A 20,162-nucleotide genomic window follows, 5' to 3' on the forward strand; every position below is an offset into this window, starting at 1 on the left:
TCCTAATACAGATCTTTACTGTTTTCCGTCCTCAGGCTGACCTACCAGCATCCCACCAAATTTATACCATGTGTTTCCATTCTCATTCAATTCAAAACACTTTCTAATTTCCATTTTGACTTCTTATTTTACCTCTGGCTTATTTAGATGTGTAGCATTTATTTTCCAAATATTTGGGGTTTTCCAGATACTGACTTTGTCTCTGGTTTCTAATTTACTTCTATTCTGGTCACAGAACACACTTTTCATGATCTGAATCCTTTTATGTTTTGGGGATCTGAAGCCATTTACGTTTTGTGGTATAGATTTTTTTTTTTTTACCTTGAAGACCATTTCCTCTCCACTTGGAAAGAACATACGTCCTGCTGTCATTGGGGTAGAGTGCTCTCCTTGACTTATGGCTGAGAGAACAATAAACTCCAAGGTAAGTAGAAGAAAGGCAATAAGGAAATTTTCAACTTTAACACACTCCTCTCCTGGGTTCAAAACTGCCAGTCTATTTGCAGATATGTTTGATATGGTCCGCACAGTGCTTTAAAAATGTCTACATAATTTCAACATTTAAAAGTTGGATTGAAGGGGTGCCTGGGTGACTCCGTAGGTTGAGCATCTGACTCTTGGTTTCGGCCCAGATCATGATCTCAGGATGGTGAGATCGAGCACTGTGTAGAGTTGTGTATTCAGCTCAGTCTTCTTGAGGTTCTCTATCTCCCTCTTCTGCCTCTCCCACTCCCCCAGCTCCCATTCTCTCTTACTCTCTCTCTCTCTCTAAAATAAATAAATCAATCTAGATAGGTAGGTAGGTAGATAGATAGATATAGATGTTGGATTGGTTCCCTGCCAGGTTTCTAGCTCTTGGACCTAAATAATCCCAACCCCAGGTGACAGGTCCAGGCAGAACCAGTCCTGCTGAAGATCTTGAGGGCAAAGTGGAGTCCAGATTAATGAGGGTCCCTGAGGAGTAAACACAATGCTTAGATCTGACTTTTTCCAGGCACTGGGAGCCACTGAAGAATCATCCAGGAGAGTGATGTCAGTTGGTGGCTTGAGGCAGGACTCATGTCCCTTTAGGTCATTCTAAGACAGCCTGAGCCTTACAGGAGTAGAAGGTGGCCCTGGAGGCTGGTGCTGTGGTCCAGGTGAGAAATTATGAGTGCTTGAAGCATTGGTCTGAACATCATGGAACTGTGGGTCATTTTCTGGCCCCACTGAAGGAAGAGGGAGGTGTCTTGTGCCTACTTCCTCTTGGGCATTAGACACGTCTGTCAGGCTAAACGAGGTTGGTTCCAGCGGCCTCTGGGGGTTTTCCTTGGCCCTGAAAACATCATTCCTCTGTTTCTTTTTTTTTCCCAAGATTTTATTTATTTATTTGACAGACAGAGATCACAAGTAGGCAGAGAGGCAAGCAGAGGGGGAAGGGGAAGCAGGATCCCTGCTGAGCAGAGAGCCAATGTGGGACTTGATTCCAGGACCCTGAGATCACGACCCAATCTCAAGGCAGAGGCCCAACCCACTGAGCCACCCAGGTGCTCCTCCTCTGTTTATTCTTATCAGCTAGAGCTGCCAAGTAACCAAAACAATGAAGAAGGAATAAAGATTGAAGTCCAAAATTGGGGGCTGACTACTCTAGACTTGCAACTCACCAGACCGAGAAACAATCATGGACCACCTCCTCAAGTGTCCGGAATTGACCTTGTATCACATGAAAGTTTAGACTTTTTCCATTTATGTGATCTCTCTTCCACACAGAGTAACCACAGCGGAATATGCCAGTACTCCTAACCATGTTGTCTGAGACAACAAACATCTGAGCGTGCCAGCTTTCCGTGCATGTCTCAGTGGCCTGGGGTGACCTCTGAAAATGGTTCGCTATTCACTTAACCCGGAAAACCCTACGAAATCATGCAAGTCAAAAGGTTCAAATCTCCGTGTTCACTTTAAGAATACACGTGAAACTGCCCAGGCCATCAAGGGTATGCATACCCGAAAAGCCACCAAGTATCTGAAAGACGTCACTTTGCAGAAGCAGTGTGTGCCATTCCGTCGCTACAGTGGTGGAGTTGGTAGGTGTGCCCAAGCCAAACAGTGGGGCTGGACACAAGTTCAGTGGCCCAAGAAGAGTACTGAATTTTTACTGCACATGTTTAAAAATGCAGAGAGTAATGCTGAACTTAAGGGTTTAGATGTCGATTCTCTGGTCATTGAGCACATTCAGGTGAGCAAAGCCCCCAAGATGCAGCGTAGGACTTACAGGGCTCATGGTCGCATTAACCCATACATGAGCTCTCCCTGCCACATTGAGATGATCCTTACTGAAAAAGAGCAGATTGTTCCTAAACCAGAAGAGGAGACTTCACAGAAGAAAAAGATATCCCAGAAGAAACTGAAGAAACAAAAACTTATGGCCCAGGAGTAAATTTGCACAGAATAAATGCAAATTTTTAAAAAAAGAGAGAGATGGGAAATCTTATGGTCTCTATGGCCAGGGCACCCACAGACACTTTGCTTTGTTCTAGCCCCTTGCAGCCCAGAGCACAGAGGCCATCTCTCTACCTGGGAAATGCACCTCCGCTCCTCCTGGTTCTAGAGCTCAAGATATTGCCTGGGGAGCATTGCCTGTATTCTCTTGAATTCCCTTTTCTCTAGAAAAGGACTTCTGGGTGGCTCAGCTGGTTAAGCATCTGCCTTCGGCTCAGGTCATGATCTCGGGGTCCTGGGATCAAGCCCCGCATCAGGTTTCATGTTCAGCGGGGAGTCTGCTTCTCCCCCTGCCTACTGTGCCCCCTACTTGTGCTCTCTCTCTCTTTCTCAAATAAATAAATAAAAGTTTTTAAAGAAGAAAAAAAAACACCTCTCTAGAGAGATTATGTTTTAGAAAAGGGAAATCCATCCCTTACTCTTTTCTCAACTCAACTACATACACTTTTGTGCAATACACACACTCACACATAGGCACGGACACACACACACACAGGCAAACACGTGTGCACACACATACATATATAGAAACAAGCATACACATGCCTATACACACGCACACATCCGTACACACATGCAAACCCACAGCCGTAAACACACGTATACGGAAGTGCACACACATATACACACACACTCAGATTCCCTGCCGGTAACCGGGCGAGCCGCAAGACTCCACACTCCGCGGCCAGGAGGAGAAGCCCTGAGTTTTCCTCATCTGCTGCTTTATACCTGCAGGTAAGTCGTCCTCACCAAGCCCTTCCAGCGAAGACGGTATCACACAGGAAAGGGAAAGACGGGACAGCCCACCGATCGCGTTCAGCCCTTCCTCACCCGTCGGGGCAGGACGTGCGCGCGTGAGAAGTGAACTGGGGAAACAGCCGAGTCCCTCGGGGCGGTTCCCACGGCTCTGCGCGCACAGCCGCGGGAGACACGCGTGTCACAGGAGGAGCTCTCGCTCGAGTCTCGTTCCACTTCCGCTGAAAACTGACGGGACGCGGTATCGATGGACTGCTGATACTCATGCTGATGGCTTAGCCCTGGGGGTTTTTACTTCACTTAGGATGACCATAAACAGCATAAAAACATCACAGCAAGTTGAAAGACACAGGATGGGGGAAAAAGGGGAAAGCGTTCTATTTTAGCACCTCTAGCTGGATCCTTGCCCTCTACCCAGCTTTCCAGCCAAAGGCCTGGCTGGAACTGTCATTTTCCCTGGACCCTGGGAGCTGCTGGGCCCTGGGAGCCTGAGGACGGCCTCTAGTGGAAGTGAAGGAAGTAGGAGGACATGAGGCAGGGACTGTCCTGTCGCTGCTAATGCCCGTCAGGAGACAGATGTTAAAGGAGCAGGCTGCTGCTGTCCTACTCCTCTGCCTCTCCCTTTTAGTCTCTGGGGTCTCACCACCACTTCCAGCAACTCTTCAGCCCCAGAGGACCTCACTCTGCCTGTTCCTTCCCTAGAGGAGAACGGCTGAGTTCAGCATCCACCTTGGACTAGCGTCAGGGCAATAGGTCATGCCCCTGCATGTGACCCCATGTGTCAGGGCCGCCTGCCCCGCGTGTGGGTTTGCTGTCTCCTCCTCTTCAGAGAGGGGGTGACTGCAACAAGGCCAGGTAGAAGCCCCCAGCCACCCAGAATCACATCCCCTCATTCTTGCCGGGATCACGTGCATGAGCTGTGAAAATACAGGACAAGCTGGTCCCTTTGGCCCCAGACGGGTGACCTTATGAATGTGACTGTTCTCTGGCTGAAGCCGAGGTGGAGAGGGGGCCCTCCTGCTCTAGAGTCCAGGAATCCATCCAGTCCTCCAGGGTCCTGGGGTCTGTTAAGTGCTGAGCGGATGCCTAGAAGCTTACTAGAAAGTGCAAGCTTCCACTTAAGTTGGCAGCAACCTGTTAAGACATCGATGGACTCTAGTTCCCACTGAGGGAGATCTGACCGGTTTACTCCACCGACTCTCTGGGATTCATGGATAAACCACCAGAAGCAGGAGCCTCAAGAGGAAGGAGCGGACTCACTGCCAAGAAGGCATGTGATGGTCAAATGACTCGCTGGGAAAACAAAAGTAATATGTGCAGGGGCGTAGACATTCCAGAGGTGACCTGCATGTGAGACATCTGTTAGCTCGGGAAAATTTTTAACCTGGGAGTGTGAAAGGCAGATAATTCTGCACATTTCTGGCATGGTTGTCTGTGCTGACACCTGTTGTGTCTGAGAACTCTCTCCTTGCTCGGCTTTTCATTCAATTGGTGAAAGAAAAGAAAAAGGGGGGGGTTGCAACGTGGAACACCACAGGCCTGTAACATTCGAGGCTCTGATAGTCCATCCTGCTTTTTCATTTTAAGAAAATGCATGAGTCCCTGCCAAGGAGGAAAGTGATGTTCTTCTGCTGAGCACAGGAGAGAGATGCACCAGGGAGATCGCTTCGTTCCTCTGGGCAGTGGCATCTCAATTCAGCCATGTTCTTTCTGACTCAGCAGGCAATAGGCAGGAGCTCTTGCTGGGGATTGGTGGGGGGAAGGAAAGTTGCATACATTTCTGTTGTTCGTGTGTGAAAAGTTTCCAGTTAAATAGTGAACCCTTGTCATGAAGACACGCATGACGGCAGAGGCCTCCCTTCTGAAATATCATTCTGGAGAAAGCCAGAAGACTGTACCAACATCTCTGTCATTATGAATCTGCAGATTCTCAGAAAACACTCCTGGAGAATATGTGTGTTATATACCTGGGGTTTCCTAGGCTATAATAGTCTGAAAACAAGAATAATACACAACTAGGCATATGTGAGAGATATGCACATATATAACAAAATACTACACAGCCAGAAGAAAAGGACATGATCCCGCCATTTACAACAACACGGATGGACCTAGAGTGTATGATGCTAAGTGGAAGAAGTCAGACGGAGAAAGACCAATGCCATCTGATTTCACTCATATGTGCAAGCTTTAAAAAAAAGAAAAAAGAAGACAAATAAACAAAAAGCAGAACTATAAAATTCAGAGAACAAACGTGATTGCGGGGGGAGGAGATGGGTAAATGGGTGAAGGGGAGTAGAAGACGCAAGAGCCCAGGTACAGAATGAATAAGCCACGGGAATAAAAAGCACAGCTTGAGGAATAAGTCAGTGACACCGAAACAGTGATCGGTGGCGACAGATGTTAGCTCAGCTGGTGGAGAACACAGTTCCCCACACCCTCCTGGCGAATTCCTCCGTCGCACACCTGAAACGCATGTGATGTTGAGTGTCAACCAGATGCAAATAAAAATAAATAAATAAATAAATAATGCTCAACTAGCACCCAACATCAGAGCACCTGCACATTTAGAGCAAATAGTAACAGAACTAAAGAGAAATAAACAGAGCACCTGGGTGGCTCGGTTGGTTCAGCAACTGCCTTCAGCTCAGGTCATGATCCTGGAGTCCTGGAATCAAGTCCAGCATCAGGCTGCCAGCTCCCCAGGGAGTCTGCTTCTCCCTCTGACCTATCCCCTCGCATGCTCTCTCTCTCTCTCTCTCATTCTCTCTCTTTCTCAAATAAATAAATAAATAAATAGAAATAAACAGCAATACAATGCAGCTGGGGACCCTAAAACCCCACTATCAGCATGAGTAGCTCAAATGCACAGAGAATCAGTAAGTAGAAGATTTAAACAATAACACTATAGACCAAATGGACATAACAGGCACACACAGCAGAACACACCCTCCTCTTCAATAGCAGAGAAACACATTCTTCTCAAGTACACACGTAATGTTCTCCAAGACAGACCACATGTTAGGCCCCCAAACTGGCTCTGCAAATTCAAGAAGACAGAAATTATATCAAATATCTTCTCTGACCTCAAGGGAAAGGGGAGTATAAATTTACAACAGAAGGAAAGCTAGAAAATTCACTAATACATGGAAATTAAACAACACACTCCTTAAGTACTGATGGACCAAAGGCTAAAGCAAAAATGAAAATTGAAAAAGGATCTTGAGAAAAATGACGGTGGAAACACAATATACCAAAAGCTCTAGGCTACGGCAAAAGATGTGCCAATGGGGAAGTTTATCGTGATAAAGGCACACATCAGGAAAATGAGAGACCTCAAACAAACAATGACACTTTATACCACAAGGAACAAGAAAAAAAAACAGAGCAAACTATGCCCAAAATTGGCAAGAGAAAGGGAAATAATACAGATTAGAGCTGAAGTAAACAAAAAAGGTAAAAGAAAAACAATAGAAAAGTTTAATAAAACCAAGAGTTGATCTTTTGAAAAAAATAAAATTGACAAAACTTTAGCTCGACTCACCCCCCTCCAAAAAAAAAAAAAAAGAAAGAAAAGAAAAAAAAATGACGGGGTGGCTCAGTGGGTTAAGTAGCTGCCTTCAGCTCGGGTCATGATCTCAGGGTCCTGGGATTGAGCCCTGTGTTGGGCTCTTTGCTCAGCAGGGAGCCAGCTTCTCTCTCTCTCTCTCTCACTGCCTGCCTCTCTGCCAACTTGTGATTTATCTCTGTCAAATAAATAAATAAAATCTTTAAAAATAAAAAAAAATTAGGAAAAGAAAAGAAAAAAGGAAAAGAAATAGAAAGGACTCAAATAAATAAAGCTATAAATGAAAGCAGAGACATTACAACTGACACCACAGAAATACATAGGATGAGAAGAGTCTGCCTTGAACAGCTCCACACCAGCAAATCAGAAAACCTGTGAGAAATGGGCCCATTCCTAGAAACATCCAACCTCCCAAGACTGAGTATAAACAAACAGAAAATCTGAAGAGACCAATAAGAGTAAGGAGATAGCATCAGCAAGAGAAGACTAGACCAGAGAGCTTCACTGGTGAATTCTACCAAACATTAAAAGAAGAATTAACTTCTTTTTTTCTCGAACTTCTCCAGAATTTCAAAGCAGAGCAAATACTTCCAAACTCATGTTAGGAAGCCAACACCTCCTTGATACCAAAGCCAGGCAAGAATGTTGCAGGAGAATAAAACTGCAGGCCAACATCCTGATGAATACAGCTGCAAAAATTCTCAACTGAAAACTAGCAAATTCAATAACCCACAAAAAGGATCATAGACCATGATCAGGTGAGATTTACTTCTGGGACGCAAAGATGGTTCAACATCTGCAAATCAGTCAGTGTGACACCTCACAGTGATGGGATGAAGGGTAAGAATCACATGATCCTCTCGAGAGATGCAGAAAACACATCTGACAAAATTCAACATCCATTCCTAATTAAAATTCTCAACAGAGTGACTAGAAGAAACACACATCAACATACTAAAGGTCATGTAGGGCAAGCCCACATCTAGCATCACCCTCAAGAGTGAAAGATGAAAGCATTTCCTCCATGATCAGGAACAAGAGAAGGGTGCTCACACTCACCACTCCTTTTCAACATAGTACTGGAATTTCTAGGCAGAGAAATTACTCAAAAAGAAAACAGAGGGGGAAAAAAAAAAAGAAAGAAAAAGATGTGGCACCTGGCTGGTCCACTTGGTAAAGTGTGGTTCTTTTGATCTCAGGGTTGTGAGTCTGAGCCCCCTGTTGGGTGTACAGATTGCTTAAATATAAAAATAAAAATTTTTAATTTTATTATAGTAAAAAAAGAAAGGCTATCCGAATTGGAAAGGATGAAGTAAAATTGTCTTTGTTTGCAGATGGCATGATGTTATATGCAGAAAATTCTAAAAACTCCACCAAAAAACTGTTCAATTTAGAACTAATGAACAAATTCAATCAAGTGGCAGGATACGAAGTTAACCTACAAAAATAAGTTGTGTTTCTATACATGAAAAACAAAACATCTGAATGAGAAACAAGACAATCCCATACATAACAACATCAAAGAAATAAAATACTTAGGAACAAATTTAAGCAAGGAGGTGAAAGAACTCTACACTGAAAGCAATAAGAAAGCAATATTGAAAGAAACTGAAAAAAAAAACATAAATAAATGGAAAGATATCCTGTGTGCATGGTTTGGAAGAAGTAATATCATTAACATGTCTATGCTACCCAAAGTAATCTACAGATACCTATCAGTATTCCAAAAGCATTTTTTACAGAAATAAAAAATAATCCTAAAATTTTACAGAAATAAAAAATAATCCTAAAATTTGTGTGGAACCACAGATGACCCCAGATGCCAAAGTCAGCCTGAGAAAGAAGAACAAAACTACAGATATTGTGATTCCTGAACCTCAAAGTATACCACAAACAAATGGCAATCAAAACAGTGTGGCACTGGCACAATCACAGACATGTAGATCAACAGACCAGAATCAGGAGCTCAGAAACCAACCGATGCATGTACAGTCAACTGATACTTGTCACAGGAGCCAACAATACTCGATGGAGAAAAGACAGGATCTCTAAAAAGTGGTGCTGGGAAAACCGGATATTTACATGTAAAAGAATGGAACTGGATCCCTAGCTTACACCATTCACAAAAAGTAACTTGAAAAGAATTAAAAACGTGAATGTGAGACTTGAACCATAGAACTCCTAGACTAAAACATAGGGACAAGCTCCTTGACATCGGGCTTGACAAGGACACCAAAACCACAGCAACAAAGCGAAATAAATGAAGTGGGATGACATTGAGTCAAAAAGCTTCTGAATAGAAAAAAAAAAAAAGCAACAAAATGAAAAGGGGACCGTCAGAGTGGGAGAAGATATTTGCAAACCACATATCTGATTGATAAGTGGTTAATATCCAAAGAACACAAGAAACTCAAATGACCCAATTGCAAATAAATGCACACACAAACAGGAACCCAAATAACCCAATTTCTAAACGGACAAAGAACTTGACTAGACATTTTTTTTCAAAGACGATATTTAAATAGCCCACGTGTACAAAAAAAGTTGCTCAGCATCACTCATCATCAGGAAACTACAAATCAAAACCACAATGAGATACCACTTCACACCTGTCAGAATGGCTAGTATCAGAAAGATAAGAGATAACACGTGAAAGCGAGGATGTGGAGAAAAAGGAGCCCTCATGCACTGTTGGTGGGGACACAGACTGGTGCAGCCACTCTGGAAAACAGTACGGAGGGTCTTCAAAAACTTAAAAATAGAACCACCATATTTTCCAGCAATTCCACTTCTGCATATATCTAAAGGAAATTAAATTAGCTTCATGGAGAAATAACTGTCCCATGTTCATGGCAACATTATTTACGAGAGCCAAGGCATGGAAATACCTAAGGGTCAATTAATGGCTTAATGGGTAAAGAAAATGCAATATATACCTAGAAATAGAGGTTTGCAGTGGAATATTACTCAGCCATAAAAAGGAAGGTAATCCTGCTATGTGAGACAGGATGGGTGGACCTTGAGGATGTTATGCTGAGTGAAATAAGTCCCACAAAGATGAATGCTGTGTGTTCTCACTTATATGTGGAACCTAAAAAATAAAGAAAAAAACCCACAAAGTCATAGATACAGAACACACTGGTGGTTCTCAGATGCTGGGTGGGGTGGGGAATGGAGGGCAAAATGGTAAGGGTGGTCGAAGGGTGCAAAATTCCAATTATAAGGTGACTAAGTCCTGGCGATGTCACATACCTCAATGGCGCCTACAATTAGCAAAACTGGACTCTGTATTTGAGAATCTCTGGGAAGTGCCTGGGGGGCTCAGTCGGTTGAGCATCTGACTCTTGATTTGCACTCAGTTCACAATCTCAGAGTCCTAAGGTCTGGTCTCACGACGGGCTCTGCACTGGGCATGGAGTCTGCCTGAGATTCTCTCCCTCCCTCCACCCCTCCCTTCCCCTGCCTGCGCTCTGGCTCTCAGAGGAGATTGCAAAAGTTCTCAACACAAAACAAAACAATTCTAACTACATGAGATGTTAATTAACATTATTGTGGGGATCATTTAGCCACGTAAACATACACTGAATCATTATATTGTGCACTTTAAATATACAATATAGTTTGTCAATCCTACCTCAATAAAGCAGGAAAAGAACAAAATAAATAATGCCCAAAGACAGGAACAAATGAGAATGTTCCTGTCTCTATTCTTTTACCCTTCAGAAACTCCAGGCTGTTGATAGCTCTGGGAGTTTCCCAAGGGAGATGAGTACTCCCACACACCCACCCAGTGGCACCCCGAGCCCTTCCTGCGTCTCTCTGTCCCTTGTCGCTGCTGTTACCCTCGCTCAATTCTAACTACCGTATCTCCCATCAGTTTCCCCCCATGCCAGTTCCTTCCTTCACTGTCCACAAAGCCCTGCGGCTCAGGGGCCACTTCCTCTTGGATCTTCCAAAAGCAAAAGAATCCACGGAGGTCGAGACCCAGTCACAAACTGAAGAGTGACACTGCATGAGGCTAAAAGCCCCTAGTCCTCCTGATGTAAAAACCCTTGGTTCCTTGAGGCACTCCTCTACCATTTATAATGAGTTCCTTCTGGGAGGCGCCTCAGCTCCTCCTGACATGGGACCCTGGCAGATTACCCTGCTGTCCACCCCGCATGCCCAGACTGGCCTGATGCCAAAGATACACACAGAATGGGTGTCAGCCGAGAGCCTTCCTTAATACTAAAATTTGGGGAATATAAGAACACAGAACCTGTTCCTTCCTCTTTCTTCTCCTTGGGAAATATGGCCTACACACTCACAAAAAAAAGATGAGATTATCACTTTGGGAAGGGGGCCTTTGGTTGGCACAAAAAGCCACTAATAGTCAAAACCATAAATCACAAACTTGGAAATGTCATTATAGCTCATTGGTTGGATTGTCCCTGTCTCCGTCCCCCAGTTCTTGAACTGTGTTAGAGAACAGAGTTTGAGCACACAGGGCAGTATGAAAGGTGATGTGTGGTGCTGCTAATCCCACAATAACACCAGAATTGAATGAAACTGAGCAGCGTGAAAGACACAGTCATACCTTCTGAATCTTGAGCTGAGCCCCAAACCAGGCAAGTTCTCAAAGGCCATATCATTTATAAAGGCAGAACACACCACAGCCCAGGTCAGAAAATCCTATTTTCTCAAAAGTCCAAGGATGCAAGTTCTGAAGGGCTCATATTTCCAGAAAACAGCGCGAGGAATCCTAAACCCGGTTGCATCACCCCTGTGTGGGTTGACGCTGTAGGTGCCGCGTTACGTAAGTTCACAGGCTGAACATCTCAGCAGAAAGGCGAAGAGATGCTTCCTCTTCTCAGCACACGATGGGAAAGAACCGCTCTGGGTGTGAGCTCAGCCGGAGAAAAATTGTGACAGCTGCTGGCAGGAATGGAAGCTTCCTGGCGGAGTGGCAGGATAGCCAGACTTACACACTCTCTCCATTCGCCTCTTGGCAGTGAATGGGGCACACATTTGCTGACAGGTCCTAAGTGCCGGAACTGCCTCTGAGTTGAATGGTTCAGGGGAGAAACGGGTGCTGGGCACAGATGAAAGCAATTGTGTTTGCCTAATGGCCAAGACCTTAAGGTCCCGGGTAATGTCTGGGCACAGATCCTTGCTCTGTGTAATCTTGGGCGATGGAATTAATCTCCCCACCTCTTAGTTTTTCCATTGCTGAAATGGGGACAAGAGAACCTATCTTCCGGGTTGCTTTAAACATTAAATGATTAGGGTTGTTAAGAGTTCAACGTAGCACTTGGCATCTGGTATTTGTCCTTGATGTTAACTATTAATATGGTTACTGATTTAGCCCACACATGTTGTCTGTCAAGTACACAAAGTTAGTTATTATAATTATGATTAAAGAAAGAAAAAGAGATGGGTATTTTCTGGTATGTTGGAGGGTGACCCAAAGAAATGAGCCAGGGATGGGAATGGAGGCTGATTTAGCCCACAGACTTGTGACTTTGAGACCCAGAATATGCAAAGCTCTCCCAGAGGTCCCAGCCAGGAGCAGCCCAGAACCTACCATATCCTGTTCATACCTCACTCTGGCATGGTCCTTTTCCCTCTTTCTCAGGTCCTATTCTGGTTCCTTTACTGCCAGAGGATTCTAGGTTTGGAGTCAGTAGCGTCAGCCATTCAGCCCCTGACAATAGTTTCAGAATTCCTGGGAATCAGAACCCGTCCCCTGCATTTCCTCTGAGGTTCCTAATATCTGACACCACTTTGTGGGTTCTGTCCCTTGGATTAAAATCTGATGGATAGGGGCACCTGGGTGGCTCAGGTCATGATCCCAGGGTCCTGGGATCGAGCCCCACATTGGGCTCTCTGCTCAGTGGGGAGCCTGCTTCCTCCTCTCTCTCTCTGCCTGCCTCTCTGCCTACTTGTGGTCTGTCAAATAAATAAATAAAAATCTTAAAAAAAAATCTGATGGATAGTCTAATGGGATTAGCCCAGACAAGGAGCAAAGAGGCTAAGCTATAATGAATTATTTTTTAAGAGGTCCTAATCAAAGAGTAAAGTGCATGGTGAGAGGGCTCGAGTCTGAGGATAAGCCCCACTAGTTCCCAAATTTTCCTGTGCTTGATCCTACCCATTAAATCATTGCATTGGAAAAAAACATAGTGTAATGATTATTAAATGATTAAAAAAGATTAATTCTCTACAATACATAATATACCTTTGATGAAGTAATGGCTTCTTAGATATGACATGAAATCACAAGCAACTTAAGAGAAAATAAATCAGTCGAACTTCATCAAAGGTAAGAAATTTTGTGCTTCAAAATATACCATTAAGAGTGTGGGGGACGCCTGGGTGGCTCAGTTGGCTAAGCAGCTGCCTTGGGCTCAGGTCATGATCCCAGCATCTGGGATGGAGTCCCACATCGGGCTCCTTGCTCGGCAGGGAGCCTGCTTCTCCCTCTGCCTCTGCCTGCCATTCTGTCTGCCTGTGCTCGCTCGCTTTCCCTCTCTCTCTCTGATAAAAAAAAAAAAAGAGTGTGAAAGAGTAGCAGTATGGGAGAAAACATTTGAAAATGATTTATATGATAAGGGACTTATGCACAAAATACATAAGAAGTCTCAACTCAAAAATATACAGACCAGGGTACTGGCGGTGGGGGGCGTGGTGGCAGTGCTCAGTCAGTTAAGCATCTGACTTCTGATTTTTGCTCAGGTCCTAATCTCAGGGTCATGAGATCGAACCCTGCATCAGTCTCCATGCTGAGCGGGGTGACTGCTTGAGTTTCTCTCTCCCTCTCTCTCTGCTCCCCATCTTTCAGGCAAGTGCACGTGCATGCTCTCTCTCTTTCTCTCAAACAAATAAGTAAATAAAATCATAAGAGTGTGAAAGAATAACTCAGTATGGGAGAAAATATTTGCAAATCATATATATGATAAAGGACTTGTGCACAGAATACATAAAGAACTCTCAATTCAAAAACATAAAGATGAAGGACCTAATTTCTAAAATGGGCAAAGGACTTGAATCACATTTCTCCAAAGAAGGTACACAAAAAGTCGTGAAGCACCTGAGAGGTTGGTTGCTGTCATTAGTCATCCAGGTAATGCAAACCCATACCACACTGAGATATGACCTCACAGTAGTCGGGGTGGCTATAATCAAAGACAGACAATAACAAATGTTGGCAAGGATGGGAAGATATGTTGCCGGTGGGCTAGAAAATGATACAACTACTTTGGATCAGTGTGGCAGTTTCTCGAGGGGTGAAACATAGAATTATCCTATGAGCCAGCAATTTTACTTTGGATGTACACAAAAGGGAAATCAAAATATACATCCACACAAAAACTTACATGTGAATGTTCATAGTGGTATTATACATAGTGGACAAAAAGTGCACATGACTGAAATGTTCATCAGTCGATGACTAGAAACAAAATGTGGTCCATCCATGGAATATTACTTGGCCATAAAAAAGATGAAGTATGGGGTGCCTGGGCAGCTCAGTTTGTTGGGGTCTGCCTTCAGCTCAGGTCATGATCTTGGGGTCCTGGGATCAAGTCCTGGATGGGACTCCCAGCTCAGTGGGGAGTCTGCTTCTCCCTCAGCCTCTGCCCCTCCCCCTGCTTGTGCTCTCCCCCTCTCTCTCAGATAAATAAAGAAAATCGTGGGGAAAAAAAGGGAATAGGCCATAACATGAATGGACCTTGAAAACATTATGCGGAGTCCAAGAAGCCACGTTGTTGTATGATTACATTTATGTAAAATATCTTGATTAGGAGACCCCAGAAACAAGAGAGGTTGCTAGAGGGTGGTGGGAGGGAGGAAGAGGAAGAGAAGGCTAATGGGTATAAGGTTTATATGGGGGAGGGGCTGATAAGAATGTTTGGAAATTAAGTAGTTTGGTGGTTGCACAAGTCTGTGTTTAGGCACAGAATTACAAAACCATGGAATTGTATACTGGAAGGAGGTGAATTTTATGGAATTTGAGTTGTATCTCAATAAAAAATAAAGGACCCTACATAAATGTTTCTTTGAGTCACTAGTGTCAGGTAAGGATCTCACATAAAATTAGTCCTGTTTAAGCTACTGAGCATTCTTTTTTTTTTTTTTTTTTAAAGATTTTATTTTATTTATTTGAGAGAGAGACAGTGAGAGAGAGAATGAGCGAGGAGAAGGTCAGAGAGCGAAGCAGACTCCCCATGGAGCTGGGAGCCCGATGTGGGACTCGATCCCGGGACTCCAGGATCACGCCCTGAGCCGGAGGCAGTCGTCCAACCAACTGCGCCACCCAAGCGTCCCGCTACTGAGCATTCTTAAAAGAAAGAAAAAAAAAGAAGATATTAAGTTCTCACCCAAAGCAAACTCAAGGAAGGATTGAGCTCTGGCCTCTCTTCCTGTTCCTGTTATAAGGACACCAGTCCTATAGAATTAGGACCTCCTGCTTATGAACTCATTGAATGTTAGTTACCTGGCAAAGACCTTATTTCCTAATACTAGTCCCACAGAGGGTTAGGGCTTTACCCTTTGGATTTAGGGGGACACAATTCAGTCCATGGTACATTCGAAATAAATATCTACTTTGCCATTCAAATTGTATTGCTCGTACAGTACACTTTGTTCCTTTTTAAAGGTACTGAAATTGTACAGTCAGGCCCAGCAAAGCCTGGCTTTGGCCCCAATTATTCCTTTTACAGAGGACATGACCGTTTTAGGAAGAAGTGCTCTGCTCTGAGTCACTTTGCTGCTGAGTGGGCCTGCTACTACACAAAGGGGGGGGGTCCCCTCCATCAGCAGCCGCCACATTGCTGGGAGCCAATTTCGGGAAGTCTGACTCCTGGGTCCTACTGTGGACCCACTGTGCCAGAATCTTCCTTTTAACAAGATCGCAGGAGCGTCCTGTGCATGTGCAACCTTGGAAAGCCCTGTGGTGGGCGAGGCTGTCCCCATCAGCCGGCAGCTTTTCTGTGAATTCTTCCCATCCTGCCTTCCCACAGGGGAAGCTGGAGCAACTCTCGGGGTGGCCCAGGTCCCCCGCCTCGATGCAAAGGGGGCTGAGCACACAAGGGGCGTGGAGCAGGGACAGGCTGTTTCTTGCCCATAGAGAGGAGAGGTGAGGTCTGGAAGGGGAGGCAGCAGCGAAGCAGGGGCCTAGGCTCAGAGCAGGGGAAGAATGTTCCTAAAAGGGCCTCAGTCTGGTTCTCAGCAATGGTGACAGTTCCTGCTGCTCCGGTCCAGAGCCACCAGCATGGTAGTCCAGAGCCATAGCAGGGCTGGCCAGGGACCAAGCATGGTGCCCTGAGACACAGAGCAGGCTCAGCCCAGCTCCGCACATGAATGGGGCCAAGGTGGAGCTTTCAGGCAGTGAGCGCACAGGAAGGCAAGACCCACGTCACCACAGCAGCGTGGCCTGTCTCTAACCTGGTGTTCCTGATGGGAGCCGGAAATCGGTGACCTGGGAGCATTCATATCACAAAGACTGGCAAATGCTACCAATGGGGGCCTTTTTTGTGTGAGCCATTTTAAAATATTTGTCAATGCATTCTTGGATATTTCCAACACCTGAAATAGATAATGTAGAAATAGTATCTGAAAAGGTGCTAGTTTTAGCCAAGGAAATTCAAAAGTCAGTTGGGAAGAAGCAGTAAGGAAATAAATGCTCTTGTCTGGGATCAGTGCCGTTTGCTCTAAAAGGAAGGCGGGTAAAGCAGCACAGGAGAGCCTCCTCCTCGAGGCCTCCGGAACAGTAAGAGCAGTCCTGGGGACAGCCCCCAGCTGTCTGCTTCTCAGCCTTTCCCCCCAGAAGAGCTGAGCCCCTGTCTGTCTTCTGTTTCCCCTGTGGGCTCCGTTGCCAAGGTGGCTCTCTCCACACCACACACAGAGGCTGACATATGGCAGGTGCGCCAAAGTATCCAGTGAACCGCCCAATTTTGAAAACACCTCTGCCCTGCTGGGTCTACTGGGATCCTCAGCAGTAAGGGAATCTGTGTGGCAACACACAGAGAAATCGGTCCCCTGTCTGCCTGCCTCCCGGGCTCTGCACCATGCCCCTGCAGCTGGTCCACAGGATTGCCAGGCCCGGCCTATTCGGACTCTCCACTGAGGGCCTTGGGAGCTCAGCCCCGCTCCAGCAGCAAGTCTGACTCCATCCTCTGCCTAATTGTGACATGCCTCCCCAGACACCACCTCCCACCCCATTCCTGACCAGTGGTGCCAGATGGGTTTTGAGGTCAGAGATGCCTGGTGGCCTCCAGGAATTGGTGGTTGAGGCTCAAGGCCCTTCCGGACCTTGATCCTCGAAGAACACCTCAAACTCCTCCTGGAGGTGGGACAATGCTTCCTTCCTTAGACAGGAACTGTCTTGCTGAGAAACTCTTCAACAGCTCTGATCCCAGTTTTAGTGCCCCTCTCCCATGAGGTGCCTCCCGCTGGCTTTGCCAGGCCCTTGGGTTAGGAGTGCTCTGTGAGCTGGATTTTCCTGCTGGGGTTCTCAGCTGGGACCAGGCCTGCCATCCCTGGTCCACTTCTGGGCTCTGGTCATGCTCTGGTTGCTCTTTCCCACATGGTGTCCAGAGCAGGGATGTGTGTTTCCTGATCTTGGGAAGGATCTTCTTCTTCTTCTTTTTTTTTTTTTTTTTTCAAAGATTATTTATTTATTTATTTGACAGAGAGAAATCACAAGTAGGCAGAAAGGCAGGCAGAGAGAGAGGATGAAGCAGGCTCCCTGCCGCACAGAGAGCTCCATGCGGGGCTCTATCCCAGGACCCTGAGATCATGACCTGAGCCGAAGGCAGAGGCTTCAACCCACTGAGCCACCCAGGCACCCCGGGAAGGATCTTCTGACCCTAAAGGTGGAAGAAGTAGTAATGGATTCATTCATTCAGTGCAATTTCTGTGTATGGTGCACCAGTCCCCCTGGGCTGGCACTGTTCCAGAGGCTGGAGGTTCACCAAGCATCAGATAGGAATGGAGAATGGTTCCACCACAGGCTCACCTGATTCTCTGTCTTCTCTGCCTGTTACTCACCTGGTTGGAACCAGGTGAAAGTGTCATTTTTGGAGGTCAGACTTTCACACTAATCCCAATCTCTTTTGTTGCTTTAGGTGGGTTCTGAGGAGTGTGGGGGTGAAGTTGTGGTAGATCAGAAACCTGGAGCTGACTTGCCCTGGGCCCTGAGTGGGCTGCCCCTGCAGGGCATTTCTGGCACAACCTCAGAGCCCCATAGACCAGCCTGGCAAACCAGAGCATGCTTACAGCGGGGACTCCTGGTAGCACGGCTGGGCCCAGCTCCAGCCCCCATTGTTTCTGATTCCACAGGACGGGCTGGGCGCTGAATCTGCATTTCTAACACGTTCGTTCCCAGGTGCTGCTGGTCAGGGCCCCACTTGGAGACCCACTTGGAGACCCTAGATAGCTGCTGCACGGACGAAGTTTCCGTTGGGATCTAGGACAGAGCCAGCAACACCAATCACTCACTTCTCATTCTCCAACCTCAGCCCTTCCCTGCCAGTCAGCCGATCTAGCCCTCTAGGGCCTCGCCGAGACCAGGTGGTTCCCCCTCCCGCAACTCCTCCCCGCCCGGGCGCGGCCCGCGCCTCCGGATCCCCCACGCCGCCCAGGCAGGGACGCACTCCCTCGCAGGGTGGAGGAGCCCGGGAGAAGCTCGGGAGGGGCGCTGCAGCGGGCGGGGTGTAGCCCCGGGGCCCAGGTGCAGCCAGCCTCTTCCCAGGACGCGCGCGGCGGGCCGGGCGGGGAGCTCCGGAGGCGCGGGCGGGCGGGGGCGGGGGCGGCGCTCCGGTGGGCGCGGCGCACCTTGCTCCCGGCGCCCCCGCCCCGCGCCGCGCCAGCCCCTCCCCGCGCGGCCCGCGCCCCCGCCCGCCCGCGACCGTTCCAGCCCCTTCCGTCCGCTCGCCCCGCCGCTGTCCTCCGCCGGCCCGCGTGGGAGGACGATGGGTCAGCGCGGAAAAAGTGAATGAGGGCGGCAGCGGCAGCGAGCGCCTGACTCGGCCGGGCCCGGGCCCCCCGCGCGCCCCCCGCCCGCCGGCTCCATGGACGCACCGCGCGCCTCGGCGGCCAAGCCCCCTACCGGGTAAGTGTCCGGGCGGCCCGGCTGCGCGCGGGCCGGGGCTCTGCTCGGGCCGGACGCCCTCGTCTGCACCGCGCGCATTCGGGGCAGGGGCACGGGCACTGGGGAGAGCCCGGGGCGCGGGCGCCCCCTCTGCGGCCCGTAGGTCCGCGCCCGGCCGCGGAAGGGGGTTGTGTACTTTGTGCGCCGGGGTCGTTGCCCAGGTAACAGTGTCAGGCCGAGGCCGGAGCACTTTCGCGCCGGTGTGTTTGCGTGCGCGCGCCCTTTCTGGGGTCCCCGCGGGCGGAGCCCTCACCGAGTCCGAGCCTTTCTCAGCCACCTCCGAGTGATCGCCCCGGGAGCCGCGAGGGCGGTGGAGACCCGACCTCGGACTCCAGTCCAGCCACTGACTTGCTGGGCGTCTGCCCCGTTGTGGTGTTCTCGGCTCACCCGGCCACAGTATGCCAGACACAGTCCTCTCTTCCCCGTGAGCAAGAGGAGGTTCCGGGACCTCGCAGACGCCTGGGTCTGGCGGTCACAGGAGTGCTGTGTGGGGGGCACTGCCCTGCGGGCTTTCCTGACCTCTGCTTCCCTACCCAGCTTTCTTCTCTGGGGTTCCCCTGAACAGCCTGCAGGGCACCGGCTGGGACCCGACCCGAGGTGGAGACCCCAGTTTCCCAACTAAACTCTGACCATGCATCTTGCCAGCGCGGTTCTGCTGGAGCCCAGACCTGTCCTGATGTCAGCTGCCATCCCCACACCTCCTGTGTAGGGTTTACACTCCATGTTCCGGTTTTACTCGCAGAGTACCTTCCCCAGTGGAAGAAAACCTACCCTGACCTTCAGCAGGACCTAGAGTCAGAGTCTGAACCGCGCACAGCCAGAGCAGGCCGCGGGGTCGCGCGCAGCCTCTGGGTACACTTGGGGCGCCCTGCCCGGCCCTGCCACCGGAGATCCAGCTCACTGGCCGGGGAGGGAGTGTGCTATGAGTCCTGCAAATGGAATGAGTGGTTGGGTGGGACCTGCACCTGCTTACCAAGTGGGCCCACTTTCCGCTATGGCAACTGGCCTTGAACTAGGCAGCTTTGGGGACAACTAATCTCTTTTCTTTGCAGTTGCGTCCCACTGACTCACTCTGCCCATGTGTCCATAGGCCGTTGTGTTGCCCGTCTGCCTAAGGTTTTTGAACTTGCGCTTTTTTTTTTTTTTTTTTTACTCTCTCTTTAATGCCAGGAAAAAGTGAGCCAGGTTAGCAAATCAAATAATCCTGAAGCTGAGGAATGTTAAAAAGAA

The 20,162-nt window shown here is 47.8% G+C and overlaps 2 protein-coding genes across 2 annotated transcripts in view; both read left to right on the forward strand.

Annotated features, from left to right (window-relative positions):
- The first annotated feature begins 1,861 nt into the window (after positions 1-1,861).
- Positions 1,862-7,011, forward strand: LOC122903996 (60S ribosomal protein L17-like). The gene is made up of 2 exons (XM_044244502.1): positions 1,862-2,437; positions 6,988-7,011. Exon 1 carries the CDS (start codon positions 1,862-1,864, stop codon positions 2,414-2,416), a length of 555 nt encoding a protein of 184 aa, XP_044100437.1. The 3' UTR covers positions 2,417-2,437; positions 6,988-7,011.
- Positions 7,012-18,860: 11,849 nt separating this feature from the next.
- The window catches only part of COBL (cordon-bleu WH2 repeat protein), a 260,358-nt gene continuing 259,056 nt past the window's right edge, over positions 18,861-20,162 (forward strand). The window contains exon 1 of the mRNA XM_044245688.1: positions 18,861-18,893. The gene's annotated coding sequence lies outside the window, so the exon portion shown is untranslated. The remainder of the gene's footprint in view (positions 18,894-20,162) is intronic.

Source organism: Neovison vison, chromosome 4 (assembly GCF_020171115.1).
Source record: "Neovison vison isolate M4711 chromosome 4, ASM_NN_V1, whole genome shotgun sequence".
Lineage (NCBI taxonomy): Eukaryota > Metazoa > Chordata > Mammalia > Carnivora > Mustelidae > Neogale > Neogale vison.

Excerpts from the sequence above, each read along its gene's own strand:
- LOC122903996 (XM_044244502.1), top strand. The coding sequence starts at position 1,862 with ATGGTTCGCTATTCACTTAACCCGGAAAACCCTACGAAATCATGCAAG.